This window comes from Chelonoidis abingdonii, chromosome 4 (assembly GCF_003597395.2).
Source record: "Chelonoidis abingdonii isolate Lonesome George chromosome 4, CheloAbing_2.0, whole genome shotgun sequence".
NCBI lineage: Eukaryota > Metazoa > Chordata > Testudines > Testudinidae > Chelonoidis > Chelonoidis abingdonii.
In genome coordinates this window covers 122503271-122519823 of record NC_133772.1, presented here as the reverse complement: position 1 = coordinate 122519823, position 16553 = coordinate 122503271, and the positions used below count along the sequence as shown (strand labels likewise).

The 16553-nt window shown below is 44.0% G+C and overlaps 1 protein-coding gene across 4 annotated transcripts in view; it reads left to right on the top strand.

Annotated features, from left to right (window-relative positions):
• The window catches only part of RPS6KA5 (ribosomal protein S6 kinase A5), a 167370-nt gene that overhangs the window by 91877 nt on the left and 58940 nt on the right, over nt 1-16553 (top strand). For all 4 annotated transcript variants that reach the window (XM_032766512.2, XM_032766513.2, XM_075065641.1 and 1 more), the window contains 2 exons: nt 3755-3858; nt 12113-12263. In XM_032766512.2, the coding sequence (XP_032622403.1) occupies nt 3755-3858; nt 12113-12263 (255 nt within the window). The remainder of the gene's footprint in view (nt 1-3754; nt 3859-12112; nt 12264-16553) is intronic.

Sequence of the window (16553 nt, the reverse complement as noted above, 5' to 3'; positions counted from 1 at the left end):
CCTCCTTCCCAATCCCTCTTCAGGGACCACTCTCACCTCTGCTGTTGTGAACTCCCAGGGTATACGTAGCTTTATTGTGATGTGGTTTCTGATACACCAGTTCCAAAGTCTGACTGCTTTATCAAGAGAATACTATGGGGGGCAATAGAACGCATCCAGCCTCAGTACCAAGGGAGGGTTTTTTTTCTCTCCATATTTCCTAATCCCCCAAAAATATGGAGGGTGGGAGACTCATCCTGGACTTTCGGCAGCTTTATCAACATCTTTATCCAAAAGTTGACATTTAGGATGATTACACTGGCATCTATAATTCCCTCCTTTCAGAAAGGGATGTAGTTTCTGGCTCTCAAAATGGATGATACCTGTTTCCACATGGATATTTACCCATCCCACAAGAAGTCCTTGCGTTTTATGGTATGACCGGAATGTTGCCAGTTTTGGGTACTCTCCTTTGGACCCACTACAGCACCCAGAGTATTCATGAAAGTTTTCTCTGTGGTACCATCCCAGATCAGACGCTAGGGCTATAGTCTTGTTTCCATACATGGACGACTGGCTCCTGGTAGCCCAGACTCATCAGGAAATCATGTCAGCAATAGGATCTCTTGCACAGCTTTTTGCTACCTTAGGCATTTGTATAAACAAATAAAATTCCATTTTGTTATCCACAAGGACAACAAACTTTATGGGAGCACAGTTGGATGCAGTCTCTGCGAGAGCATTTCTCTCTCAAGACAGATTTCATGTGACGAGCAACCTGATTTTCTGCATTACCCATAAACCGTGATCTACGGTACACCCATCTCTCTTGCTGTTGCGTCACATGCCCTACATGTCTCTGTTCACCAGACTCCATATATGCTGTCTGCAAGCCTGGTTCCACTCAACTTACTGGCCAAACAGGGACCATATTGACTCCACGGTGACTGTTCCCACCAGAGTTCTCGACTCGTCACTTGATGGTCAAACTCAAGTCATGGTGTGGATTTCTTTCAACCCTCCTGCACTAAGAGCCACCATTTTTGAGAGACACCTCCCTTACAGGGTGAGGTCCTCATGTGGACTACCACACTGCTCAGGGTACCTGGACCTCACAAGAGACCAGGCTGCATATGAAATTATTGGAACTGAGGGCGGTTCACCTTGCATGCAAGTATCAGAGGGGTAGCCTTGTTAGTCTGGATCTGTAAAAGCAGCAAAGAATCCTGTGGCACCTTATAGACTAACAGACGTTGTGAAGCATGAGCTTTTGTGGGTCAATACCCACTTCATCAGATGCATGCAAGGCCTTCTTTCCTCTCATAAGCTCACTCCATATACAGATAATATTGGACATTATCCTCACGGTGGAGTATATGAGCAAAGAGGGAAGAGCAAGATCTCATCCCCTTTGCCTGGAAGCAGTCAGACTTTGGAACTGGTGTATCAGAAGCCAAATCGTGGTACAAGCCGTGTACATCCTGGGATTTCACAACTCCCTGGCAGGCAAACTAAGTAGAAATTTCTCTGCAGACCACGAATGGGAGAGCCACAGCAGTCCTAACTAAATATTTACATAATTATGGGACCTCTTTGTGTCCCAGACGAACAGAAAACTTCCCCTTTTGTATTGTACATCACGATTCCGAGGGTGATGCTTTCCTGGACAGACAGCCTCAGATAAGCCTTTCTTCCTATCCACCTGCTACCTCAAGTTGGAGGGAAGATCCGTCACCACAGAGCCACCATCCTCCTCGTAGCACCCTGCTGATCCAGATAGTTCTGATTCACAGAACTTCCACTGATTTCCATATTTCTACCTATCAGGATCCGCCTATTTCCAGGTCTCCTAACTCAGGATTGAGATTGGTAAATCAAGTACCCAAACCCGGGCTCACAATATCTCACAGCTATTTTCTGTGTGATCCTTATTAGAATGTACATATCAAGTTACTACCCAGAATGTGTCAATGATGTGAAGACAGATTTTAGAGTGCTAAGTTAAAATGTATATAGAAGCTTTAATTTTAGGAAAACACTTACTAGTTTTTGCAAGCCATTATTCTAGCTTATTTTATTGAAATGAGATGTGCTCTAAAATTTTGTTACTATTAACTGTTTTTGAAAATCAAGTCACACTATTGCAAGCATCTCTTTTTCTGTTTTGAAGAAAGCCTCCTCTGCATAGAAAGATGTTTGCTTATATCAATAGACATGAACCACCAAGACAGTCATCTTCCACCTTTCCCCATTATGATCACTGGACTCTCCATGAATATCAGGAAGCCTAATCTCTTCAGTTTAACTTGGAAGGATCACAGCCGTAACACCATCTTTCCCTTTCCTGGCCCTTATGACCTGTCATACTTCCCTCTTTTAGGATTTTATACAGCCACTGCTGTTGATCAGCTACCCTCACCAAATAGTCCTGTAGGTATACTTGGGCCTCTCTCAGTCTCTGCTGATTTTCCAGTATCTGTCGCTTTGAGACATGGACCTGCTTCTGGTGCTTATCAGGTCCCCTCTGGGAGCAGCAACTCTGGCATCCACCCTGGTAGGGGATAACTTCTCTCAGCAAAATAAAAAAGCCTGTACTGTTGACATCTCCATTTTTACTTTCTCATGGGGTCCTTTCTTGGCTGTGGCCCCTCACCCTCCGCTTTGTCGAGATTTGACTGCCTTACAGTGTCTCTCTAACCCCTCATCTGAGTACTCGTCATGCACAGTCTATCACTGACGCCTTATACCAGAGGTATCATCATGCCCACATTGTCCAACATGCTGTCACAGTGTCCTATTCTGATTTCTTGGTGATGCTCCCTTCTGGAGATTCTGGGGATAGCTCTGCCTTGTTCAGTGCTCCCTTTTTTCTCTTCCGCCATTGGAGGTCTCCTCCATCTGAGTTACAGTACAACTGCTTTGTGACTCAGCCCTCCAGCTAGGTCACACCATGGTAAGCCCCTCTGCAGCAGCAACATCAGGTAGTCCTCATACCCACTGCCCTGACTATGTCACTCCCATAGTGACTCAGGCAGTCTTCCCATTCACTGCCCTAGCAATACCATTTTGCAGTGGATGGCAGGGGCATCCAGACCCGCCCCCAACTCTGGCTGTTTCAGTGTGGGGCATACAACCCATCACAATGACCTGCGAGGAAAGATTGAAAAAAAAATGAGTTTGTTTAGTTTAGAGAAGAAAACACTGAAGGGGGACATTATAGTCTTCATGTAAAAGATTTTTATAAAGAGGAGAGTGATAAATTGTTCTCCATAGCCACTAAGGACAGGACAAGAAGCAATGGGTTTACATTACATCAAGGGAGATTTAGGTTAGACATTAGGAAAAACTTACTAACTGTAAGAGTAGTTAAGCACTGGAACAAATTACTTAGGAAGATTGTGAAATCTTCATTATTAGAGATTATTAAGAACAAGTGAGACAGAGACCTGTCGGGATGGTCTAGATAACATTTAGTCCTGCCTCAGTGTAGGGGTTTGGAGCAGATGACCTATGATTTAGTATTTTCTCATAAATCCAAATAGGGAAATGTGCATATATATGTTTTTTATTTTTATATATGTATATAAAATACAGTTAAACATTTTCTATGCTATGTCAACTTAATTATTCTAATATCTTAATTCTGTAATTTTACCATACCCTGCCTTTGTGTGTTAAACTGCAGCATAGATCTCTTTTGTTAGCTATTTCCTAGGATTTTGTTTTATTTTTATATGCTTTTTGAAGTACCATATGTGTAATTTTTATTTTATAGGCTGTTGATTGGTGGAGTCTTGGTGTTCTTATGTATGAGTTATTAACTGGAGCATCACCTTTTACAGTTGATGGAGAGAAAAATTCCCAAGCTGAGATTTCTAGGTAAGTTATGAAACAATAACGTGTGTGTTTTCTCATAGAAAATTATTATAGTGCCACCCTGTGAATTATTTTGATGACTTTTATCCTGATTTAGGAAAAAAATGCAACGTAATCTGTTTCAGTTCAGTTAAATTACAGATGTTAGATTAAACACCTACCAAATCCTTATTATCAGAAATTCAGCATTTCTCACTGAGCCATCAGGAAGCAGACTGGTTTCATTAACTTCTGCAGGTAGACCATCAACAAGAATCTACCTAGTATTTATAATATTTAATTGTAGTAGTACCTGCAGCATGGTAGATGGTTTCCAAGCACAGATGAAGATGCATTCATTGCACCTAAATGCATACAACCTTGCTCCAAACAGAAAAAGGCAATGGATGGTCTGTGGCAAGAGTGTAATCTCCACCTGTACAACCTCCACTCCACATTTGAAATACCATGGTAGAGATCTTTGAGCTAATTCAGAAGTCCTCATGTGCATAGACATTGAAGCTTTTGAGAACAATCAGTTGTAGCATTTTTAGTGCTGCTGCAGAGAGGAGCTCCATCAGCACAAATAGAAACTTTGTGTTGCGGCAAGATCATCTTTACACAAGTGCTAGCTTCATATTAAAGCTTTCCAAAATACTCATGCAAAGTGAGGTGTAGTTGTAGAATGGAAGACTATCTACATTTGAAACCATATGCAAACACAACAGCTGCCTGTCATATCTTGCGTCATCTAATGATGAACTGCATACTTTGCAGGATAGCTTTGCCAACATATGAGCCCTTGAAGGTCATCCAAGTGGATCATATATGTAGAATTGGGGATTTCGTTCTTAGTTTACATCATGGGTGTTAGTTACTTTATTAACTAACAAACAACACAAATCAAAGAATATAGTCTCTTTCTGCCAACATGATGCACTTCTGAGAGGAGACAGTGAAAACAGTGTTCACAGAACTGAACATCTCCTTTCAGATTGTTTAATATACAGTTTTTTCTTGTCTTATAAACCCTTACTCAAAAGATTTAAGAGACCAATCAACCTGAACTAAACCTTTGCTTGAGCACCCAGCATATATCTGTATTGTTACGTCGGGGTGGTACCTAGGTATCCAAATCTAAATCTCTGAGCAGGCTGTAGAGGCAATTTGAAGAAAATATGCCCGTTCCCAGATAAGATACCCAAAATGCATCCATACCCAAATGGATATTTCCCATTTCTAATTTGTTTCTTGACTTTGTGGGTCTTACATCCCATAAGTTAAAAGTCCTCATTAAACTTTGCTCAAAGAAGAAAGTATCTGGTTCCCATTGATCTTGCTCCCAATGGACAACGACAACTACAGTCCTTACCCCCCAGACACCAATCTATAATAATTGTTAGAGTATACATAAGTGAGACAAAGAGGACCTTTGATGCTATAAATTCAGGAAATACATGTGTGTGTCTTTTCTGTTGATTCACATTGTCTTCAAGAGCCTAGAAACTCCATGAGGCTTATCTTGAGTTTTTTAAAAAGAAACTTAGACCTCTTTCTTTTTGCAATCTGTAGTGGAGTGGGCACTGCTATAACTAGCAATTTGTATGTGTTGCCACTGGAGATGTGTATGTATTAATTATATTGATTACTTAAGAATCCACAGGTATTAATTAAAGGGTTGACAGGTTCTTGTCCAAGATCAGACCCAGTATTATACAAATTATTATATAGTTAGGAATCCTGATGTGCAAAATTGCAACACACACACTATGGAAACTCTTCTATATTTAAAAATAGAATTTATTAATACATTTAGCACAGTCATAAACACCCCAACTTAGTAAGACAGAGATTCTACAGAATGCACATTTGCACATCCATATGCTCACACCATCCCTTGTAGAACAATCTGAAATGTTAGCCATCATCTTCCTCATCACCAGTAGCCATTCCAAGGACTGCATCTCCTTCTCCTACTGCCCCTAGTCTGTAATGCAACTTTTATAATATGAAATATTAGTGACACTATATATGATGCACATTTAGTAGGGGTATTTCCCTTTTTCCTTATTTGTATGTCCTTACCTTACTAATTTTATAGGTTACTAATTCTATAGGTTAGTATATCAATGATCTCAACTTACTATCATACACATCAATTCATTACCATTGCCCTTTTGTGGTTAGGTATCTGCGGATGTAGCTTATGTACCTGTTATATATGACAATTCATTGCAATGACACTTGTGGTTGGATCATGTACCTGTAGTCAGAACTTTCCTTTAAATACCCTATTGTTAGCATCACAACACAGTAATTCCTCACTTAACGTCGTCCCGGTTAACGTTGTTCTGTTGCTGGTCTATTAGAGAACATGCTTGTTTAAAGTTGCGCAATGCTCCATTATAATGTTGTTTGGCAGCCGCCTGCTTTGTCCAGCGCTTGCAGGAAGAGCAGCTTGTTGGAGCTAGCTGGTGGGGGCTTGGAACCAGGGTGGACTGGCAGCCCTCATCAGCTCCCCTAAGTTCCCTGTGAGGCATCTGCTCAGCATGCTGTCAAGTGGCAGGCAGTTCTAGTGTCCCTCCCACCACTGCCGTGTGCTGCTCCTGCCCTCTGCCTTGGAGCTGCTCCCGGGAGCCTCCTGTTTGCTGTGCACGGGGTGGGGGGGGGAAGAGAGGTGCTGATGTCAGGGTGTCCCCCTGCTACTGTACCCCATCTCCACAGAGCAGGGTGGGGAACACCACAGGGTTCAGGATGGAGGGAGCTTGCTGGCAGCAGTTGCTGTCTCAACTTGCTGATATACTTAAAAAGGCAGTGTACTTAGAGTGGTGTCAACGTACTTAAAGGGGCAATGCGTCACACTCTCTCTCTCTCTCTCTCTCTCTCTCTTTGAAAAGTGGAGGGAGTGGTTCACTCTAGTGGGATAATCATCACATTCAGTTTCCGCAGGGAATGTTTGCAGCCAGTGCCATGTATCTATTGTGTCTCCTCCCTTCATTCGTGCTGCCTTGTAGAGTGTGAGCTTGCATTAACAACAATGTATTAATCCTTGAGGGCTCAGCCAAGTGCTAGTTCATCATTTAGCAGTAAGGCATTCCCTGGGAAATATCCCATCCTCTTCCACCCTCTGACTTCACTACCTCAACGAAGCTTTCACAATCATCATTGCTGTGTACAGTATGAAATTATTTGTTTAAAACTTATACTGTGTGTATATATAATGTCTTTTGTCTGGCAAAAAAAATTTCCCTGGAACCTAATCCCCCCTATTTACATTAATTCTTATGGGGAATTGGATTCACTTAACACTTTCACTTAAAGTAGCATTTTTCAGGAACATAACTACAACGTTAAGTGAGGAGTTACTGTACTTGTATCAGATACTGGCAGTGTATCTGTACAAAGTTTATCTGTTCCAAGTACATAGGCCTCAAGCCTTATGCCAACTTGCTGAAGATAAATGTCTTACAGGATACAGGCCTTTAGGTTCCTTGTATTGCTGCTGAATATAATGCAGAGTAGAATATAGTAAAGGCAAGCTAGCTCACTGGGCTACAGACTTGATTAAAGTGCTGGCCTAGATGATGGCAGACAACATTGTGACTCACTTTCTACAGCTAAAACCATGAACAGGTGATTTAGAATCTAAGCTGCATCTTATTAACTTCTCCTGTTATGAAAAGAATAACGGTTTTGGGAATAGCCTGGGCTAGACTTTGAAAAACAGTGGTCCAAAGACTTTGCTTCTTTCAGATAGACCCAAAAACTCAGGGCCATCTCAACTAAGTACTTTAAGGACTGACTGTCCTTTGGTAAGTCCACAGGTGGATTTTTTTCAGGTTCTTATTTTCCAGTTGCCCCAAGATCAACTTCAGAAATAATAAATCTCACAGACCTGTTAACCAACCCACACAGGCTATGCAGACCTCCAAGAACTGCTGCTGAGCCAGTTTTCCTCTTCTGTCTGTCTATACTGACTAAAAGTTGAACTGCAGGTAACTTTCAGTCAACTGCCAACAGTGAATAGATTAAATAGTTATCGTTGGCATAGACGTGAGTTGGCAGAAGCATAATTCTTCTTTGAGTAATGATCTATATGTGGATTCCAAACACGGGTGCGCATGCACACCATGTGCCGGAGCCAAAACTTCATAATATTATCCCTTGACCCGCACATGCATCATGTGTTGGCCATGTGGCACGTTTGAGGTTTTAAGAGGCTGCTTTGATTGACAACTAAGAGTACTGCGTTTGCCTTTTACTGGACATAGTTTTTCTCTAGTTAAATAGTTGTCCGTTGGTTCATAGTAGTTAGCTGGTTCTCCCTTGGACTTTATTCCTCTACTGGGGACGACTTCTCCTCCCTGGCACCGGGACTGTGCCCCTCAGGCCAGCTTCAAGAACTGTTCCTCGTGCTCTCACTCCTTTTCGGTGAGCAACGAACACGCTCATTGCCTTTACTGCCTGGGTGATGCTCACATAGTTTTCCACTACTCCATCTGCTTTTTGTTTCCACTGTGGACCCAAGCAGCTCGAGAATTTTGCCTATATAGTTTTCTAACGGAGGAGGCAATGCGGCCAGGTGCACAACCTGATCCGGCTCCGACACAACCATTGGAGCAGCATCCATCACCAGCAGTGAGCACCTCACTGGATCCCTCACGTGCATTGCCTGCAGCACCGCCACACTCACCAAAGCCCCACTGTATGCACAAGAAGCATAGGCACAAGGGCGGCTCTCCGACAGGACCGTCTCAAAATGCAGCATTACCTCCCCAAGCTGTGATAGGTCGGGTGAGAAGTTGCACATCGTGATGGAAGCTCCAGTTCCAAAGAGTGTGTGTATGGAGCACTGTTCCAAATGCTATTGCTCAGTGCCAGCTTCATCTTTCATTCTGGCCCCAGAAACTCCTACTTCACTCTCAGCACTGCCAGCTCCCCCGGGACCCTCATGTGAATTGCACTGAGTCCCGCACACTCCGGGCCATTTATCGCCCTTGACACCATCAGCAGAACTCATGTTGTTGTTTGTGGACACTTTACCATGCTCTGGACCTCTGTCCAGCCCCAGACTCCCTTTTCCAGCCAATGAGCCTCTTGTCCTCCACCATTCTCCACCAGCTCCGGTGGTGGACGAGCCACTTCTGCTCATTCACAATCCTCCCGCTCCATGTCTGGCACCATTGGTCCCACCAGCGCTGACGCCTCCTTCTCTCTTGGACCTTCGGAGTTCAACTGGTTTTTCGACCTGGACATGGCCCTTTCCCTGTCCCGCTCCTACAGTCCAGACTCTTGACATTGGTCTTACCCTCTGGACTACGGTCCTGCATCTGACCCATGGTTCCGTTACCTATGGGTGGTGTGGATGCATGGCGATCCCTAATCCTGATCTCACTGGCCCTTGTGGGCCCCCTACCACCGTCACGGTATGTATTGCCTGCACCGCTCATCTCCTTCTCTACTGCAACCTTCGAACCCCTGGATGCTTTCACACCGTTGGCCCCAGCTGCACCATCAGAGCCACTGGTCCCTACAGGTGCTTCGTTGTCACTGGATGATGCCCTTATTCCACGTTCCCTCTCACCACCAGAGGACCACGCACAGTACCAGTCCCTGCTCCATCACATGGCTGCTGCTCTCAGTCTCCTGCTGGAGAATGTTCAAGACTCCCCGCCAGGACCAGTTCCTGGATATCTTTCAACCTCCCGGATCCTCTTGTATGGCCTTACCAATACATGACACTATCTTACAACCAGCCTAAATGGTTTGGCACACACCAGCATCCTGCGCCTCAGCACCAAGGAGGGCAGAACACGGCTACTTTGTCCTCTCTAAAGGCACTGACTTCCTTTTTACCCACTCACTACTCAACTCTCTGATTGTCCATGCCGCCACCAAATGTGCCAGTCAGCAGCACTTCAAATCTAGCCCCCTGACCATGCTGCCAGAAAACTAGATTTCCGGGCTGCAAAGTTTATTCTCAGCAGGGTTACAGTTCCACAATGCCAGCTACCAGGCTATTCTTGCTGAATAAGATTTCCTGTCCTGTTCCAAACTGGCAGACTTTCAGGACTCTCTTCCAGCAGACAAGCAGCAAGAGATCCAGCACCTGTTAGACGAGGGCAAACTGGTAGCCAAAATGGCCCTCCAGGCTGTGGTTGATGCTATGAACACTGCATCTTGCTCCTTGGCATCCAGCTTGGTACTGTGCCCCAACTCTGGGGTCCAGTCTAGTGGCTTCCCCAAAGAGGTCCAGACAACCCTTGTGGACCTCCCCTGTGAGGTGATAAAATGGACGAATCCCTTCACTCTCTTAAGGACTCCCGAGTAACCCTTCGTTTCCTGGACATTTATATTCTACCCCCCACACACCAGCAACAACGCCCATCCTTCCGCCCTTGCCCATGGGTCACTTACCAGCCATACCCCCAGCGGCCACTTGATCCACCTCATCACCGCCCTGACTCCCAGCGTTCTCGCCATTCTTCTTCTGCCGCCTCCTCCACCTCTCACTGACTGTCTAAACAACCCTTTTGACTCTTTCCTAGTGATCCATGAACCCTCCTTGTGCCTTCCAGTCACAGCACAAATAATCTTCAGGGGCCGTCTTGCCTTCCTTGCCCACAACTGTGGCAGGATCCCTTCTGACTGTTGGGTGCTGGACATCATCCACCAGGGCTACATTGTCAAATTCCGTCCCTTTCCCTTCTCACCATCTACCTGGTGGCCGCCCTCCAGACCCTTCCCAAGACTCTGTTCTCCACTATGAAGGCACTGCCCTCCTCCAAAAGGGTACCCCTTCCCGTCGGTGATCCTGGTCTCCAGTGTCTCAGAGCTGGGGTGCAGAGCTCATCTGGGCAATCTCAGCATGCCAGGTTGTTGGTAGCGAGATGATCTCTTTCTCCATGTAAACGTCTGAGAGCTCAGAGTGGTTTGCTTTACCTGCCAGGGTTCCCTGCTCGTCTGAGGAGCAGGGTGGTAAAGATACTGATGGACAACACCAATGTGATGTTTTACATCAACAAACAAGGCGGAGCCTTGTCATCAGCCCTTTGCCAAGGAGCTCCCGGGGGGCGGGGGGTGGAGTACTTCTCTGTGTAGCATGCCATTCATCTTGTGACTTTACACCTCTCCAGGGCCAAGAATGTGTTGACAGATCACCTCAGCAAGACTTTGTCTTGCAACGAGTGGTCACTCTGTCTGGAGGTGGTCAGCGTGATCTTCCGGAGATGGGGAACTCCCCAGATGGACTGCCTGCATCTGGTTTTGCTACAAAGGGGTGAAAGTGCCACTGCCGGCGATCGTAACTGCCCATTCAACCAAGGCGCAAGCCTCATTGGCAACCTTCCTGGCCCAGGTGCCGATTCAAGATATCTGCAGGGCTGCTACCTGGTTGGCCATCCACATGTTTACGTCCCACCGTGCAATCACCCAGGAAACCCGGGACAGTGCTGGCTTCGGTAGAGCAGTGTTGCAAGCTGCACGCTTGTGAACTGTGATCCCACCTCTAGGGTTACTGCTCATAAGTCACCTGGAATGGAATTGATATGAGCAAGCACTTGAAGAAAAAATGGTTACCTACGTTTTGTAACTGTTGCTCTTCGAGGTATTTTGCCCATGTCCATTCCATTACCTTCTCTCCTACACGCAGTCTACCTGCGTCTGACGAAGTGGGTATTCACCCACAAAAGCTCACGCTCCAAAACGTCTGTTAGTCTATAAGGTGCCACAGGATTCTCTGCTGCTTTTACAGATCCAGACTAACACGGCTACCCCTCTGATACTTAGAATGGAATGGACATGAGCAACACATTTCAAAGAACAAGTTACAAAAGATAGGTAACAATTTTTTTTTGTCCAGTAGTCCTTTCATGGAAAAATTTATCTCCAATTTAAGCCTATAATTTTCATTCCCCAGACATCCTCTTTTATTTTAAAAACAACTTTAATCGTTGTTATTACTTTGGCCAGATGAGTTTTTGACTTGAAAGATGTCTTCACCAGTAATTTGTTCAGGTAGTCCAGCTGAGGAGTTTTATTGCATTCTTTGGCTTTCATATTTCTTCCCAAGCTAATTACTCAGAAGGTCATATTGTCCAGGTTAGTATATTGCACAGAGAACAAATGCAATAAGCTCACATACAAGAATACTGTATGTGACGAGTGGCAAGAAACTGTACATTTCTTATTGTAGAACTATCCAATATATGCGTAGCAGTTGTCTTTTGTTTTAATACCATAATGAAATGTTATTAAGTAATTAACATTTTTTCTACAGGAGAATATTAAAAAGTGAACCTCCGTATCCCCAAGAAATGAGTGCTTTAGCTAAAGATGTAATTCAGCGTCTTTTGATGAAAGATCCCAAGAAAAGGCTGGGCTGTGGTCCAGGTGGTGCTGATGAAATCAGACAACATCCCTTCTTTCAGGTGAAAGAAATAAAATTCTTCATAAATTATTCTTCTCTCCCTTCACCTCCTTTGGAAATCTGAATCAAACCATTTCCCATTTTTCTATCATGAGCCCTGATTTAGCAATATAGCTTAGCAAGTACATAACTTTAACTGTCTAAACAGTTGCATTGCACATGCTGAAGTGCCTTATTGAATCAATACCTTTACATTTACTTAAATTTTTTAAATCTTATTGTTAAATAAAACAAAGGGATGCAGCTTGCAGTGTTGTAAAATAATCAAATTTCTTTGCTCCTAATATCTTAAATTATTAAAAGACTGTTAAAAATCATTTTACTTTTCACTATTTATGCTGTCTGTTTTCTACATCTTCCTTAGTTTGGATAATTGAAATGGAAACTGGATTAATACATTGTGTATATAGTCAGGTTCAGATTTCAGTGCATTTGTGTTTGGGTTCCAAATACTGAAATAGAATGTTCTTGTGTAAAAACAGCTATACAACTCTTTCCATTGGCATTAAAGAAAAGAAAAACTTGGAAACATTCCTTTTAGTCTTAAGCATAATCAAGAATTTTATTTTTAGAAAATTTCAATTTTAAACCAAATTTGAATTGTCAGTTATTCCTTTAAAATTAACTATTCTTTTAAAATAGGGGTAAATTTTCGTGCTGAGGAAAATCAGGGACTAATGGCACAAGTTAGTTTGGGAAAATATTATTTAAATTTTCCTTGAAAGCTCTATCTTGACTTTCAAATATCCAATATTAGTCACTTAAAACATCCAGTTCCTTCTTATTCCTTTGAATTTCCTGTTTAAATACTGACAAAGAGTCCTGTGGCACCTTATAGACTAACAGACGTATTGGAGCATAAGCTTTCATGGGTGAATACCCACTTCGTCAGACGTCAGTTGCGTCTGACGAAGTGGGTATTCACCCACGAAAGCTTATGCTCCAATACGTCTGTTAGTCTATAAGGTGCCAAAGGACTCTCACTTTTTACAGATCCAGACTAACACAACTACCCCTCTGATGTTTAAATACTGTACAGAATAAATAAGCACTGACAAATAATTTTATGAAATCAGCTTCTGTTTTTCATTCTTTGGTGTTCGTGTTTGAAGATACATTTTTCTGCAGTGAGTGTTGCACATTCCATTACACAAGTATTGAATGGAGCAGGAATTAACAGAGCAGTTTTCTGTTAACAGCTGCAATTATGGCCTCTAGTTCTGACAGTATATTTGCATACAAGAATCCTCAGGTATGAATCTGTCACAGAACGCGGTGTAAAGGTTAGTTAAGTGTTTCTATAGGCAAGAAAAGACAACATTGGTTGTTTTGTTTCTGATCTGACTTATAAAATTGTGACTATTGTCTAATTTTTTAATTAGAAATGGAGAGAGAGATTTTAAAAAATTCTATGGCTTGTTTTCACTCATGTTCTAGGAAAGAATTTGTGCCTAAACAGTAGGTATGTTCTTTTAAGGAAATTAAGTATAAGTTTGAGCAACCCTTTTCTTCTTTAAGCGATTGTACACAGATTCCATTCTTGGTATGCATATGTTTCATGCACACAAGATCCCATTCTTTTTTTAATAGGAGTGTCCTTTAGGGCTGTGCCTGTGTTGTGAGAGCTGTGAGACCACCAGGAGAGCATAAGGGATGGATTAGCCTCAACGACCTCAATCCCTTCTTGCCGCCCGTGGCTGTGAGACTAAAACCTATGGTGCCCATGTCTCTTCAATCTGCAAGAAATGTATTAATTATGGTTGTTCTACTTCCTATTCAGCAGTTGTCAGTGCATCCATTTTTCTTTTTTTTTTAAAAAATGAATTTAGATAGAAATTTCCTGTAGAAACATTGATAGGGTTTCTGTCCCCTCCCCCTCAGTACAGGGTTAAGCTCCCATTCCCACTCCATACCTGAGGCCAAAGTGACCAAAGACTGATGTCCAGGAATCAAGATCTGCCCCTCCTGTGACACAGCAATGCCCATCAGCTATGCTCATGCAAACTGCCCTCCATACTTAGTTGAGGAGCAGCTTCCTGAATGCTGTTTGGTGTACAAGACTTTCTCATATTGCACCCTGAAAGCTAGATATGGCCGAAGAAGATACATCTCCTTGAGACTGTGATGCAAATATTGTCATACCTAGGCAAGCCTGCTGTGAGACCACATCCTCCTGGCCAGTCTTACTCCTCCAGTGCCCCTGTGAGCCTCAATGTCACACTGAGCTTGAAGGACACTTACAAATCTTGCTTTTCAGCAGCTTCAGCTTTAACACAGTATGGGCAACAAGAAGCTCCATGCTAGAGACCAGAGAAGGTGCTGATCTTCCTCCTCATCTAAGAGGAAGAAGTCCTCTTATTAGGTTTCAGCTCATCAGAGCCTTAAGACTGAACCTTGCCTAAATGTGAAGGCAAAAACTGCACCAATGATCGGTTCTCAGAATAAGCATTGCACTTTCCCCATTGTCATTGAAACAGCTGACCCTGCACTGGCACTGCACACCAGTACTAGACAACCTGTCACCAAGGAAACTGATGCCAAACTTGTGAATACCAAGTAGGCCCATTGACACTGGGGGGCAAAAGGGGCAATTGCCCAGGGACCCAGGTGATTTAAAAGAACCCAGGGGGCCCTGGCTGATACCGTGAGACCTGGGCCCTTTTAAATTGCTTGTGGGGACATAGGGCTCCTAGGTGCACACATGTGTGCCTGCTCCGAGTCCCACAGGCCAGCACGATTGGCCAGCGCGAGCAGTCCTGGAAGTGACAGATTCATCACTTTCACCCCAGGCCTCGCTCCCCCAGGGATGGCCCTGACCCTAGGGCCCGGAATTTCTGTTGGCAGGCCTAACACCAAGCATCACAATGCTGAAGAAATCATCAACAGAGAGTTCTTTACCAGCACACGTGGGCTTATTAGCACTGATGTAATTCTTAGCACCGGCAAACTTAGTGGTGAGACTGGTAGCAGAGTCCCTGATCTTAGACAGACTCACAGAGGCCAGGTCCATCTCACAGTCTGTCAAAACCAGCCATAGACCTAACCAGACAGGACTCTCTTGGAGGGCTATTCCTCATCCATTGAAGAAGACTTTGTCCTTTCATCTTTCTGAGGTGATTTCAGCAGACCATCCTTACCAGAATACAATCAACGCCTCTAAAGGTGGCCCAGTGGTACATGGACAGTCAGTCCAGGGAGGAGTCCATAAGAGGCAATCACATGTCACCAGGCTCCTCTAGAGAACCACCAAGCTGGTGTCCATCCATGTGCCTACTTCTTCGTCAGTACCCCACCAACCCAGGACTGACTGGGCCACTTGGGCATAAACCCCTGCATCAGGAAAATGGCCACCTCAACTATCTCTAAACCCATGTCAGCCTTGCTCAAACTACTGCTACAGTTGGCACCAATGTCTCAACAACCCTTAGTAGAAGAGGAACAAGTGCTCAGTGGGGATGACCACCAGCAGCCACTGGCTATCCCTCCTCCTCATCCCCAGACAAAGCAACTGATCTACCATCCATACACTCTCTGAACAAGTTGAATGTTTCACAGGATTTGCTGAGGAGGCTAGTGAATACTCTCAAAATTTCTTTCGAGATCATGTAAGAGAAGCAGCACAATCTATTAAACATTCTTCTGCCCTCTCAGTTGGTAGAATGGCCCTACTGATGAATGAGCTTAAGTTATATGGTACACACTTGCGTCAATGTCCACTGCCTCCAAATGGTCAGGTTCTGGTGAAGAGATTAAGGGTATGTCTACACTATGGGATTATTCTGATTTTACATAAACCAGTTTTGTAAAACAGATTGCATAAAGTCGAGTGCACGCGGCCACACTAAGCACATTAATTCGGTGGTATGCGTCCATGGTCCGAGGCTAGCGTCGATTTCTGGAGCGTTGCACTGTGGGTAGCTATCCCGCAGTCTCCCCCGCCCATTGGAATTCTGGGTTGAGACCCCAATGCATGATGGTGCAAAAGCAGTGTCGCGGGTGATTCTGGGTAAATGTCGTCACTCATTCCTTCCTCTGGGAAAGCAATGGCAGACAATCATTTTGCACCCTTTTTCCCTGGATTGCCCTGGCAGATGCCATAGCATGGCAACCATGGAGTCTGTTCAGCTTTTTTTTTCTTTACAGTCACCGTATGTGTACTGGATGCCGCGGACAGAGGCGATACTCCAGCACTACACAGCACCATTCATTTGCTTTTGCATGATAGCAGAGATGGTTACCAGTCGTTCTGTACCGTCTACTGCCGGAGTAAACTGGCAATGAGATGACGGTT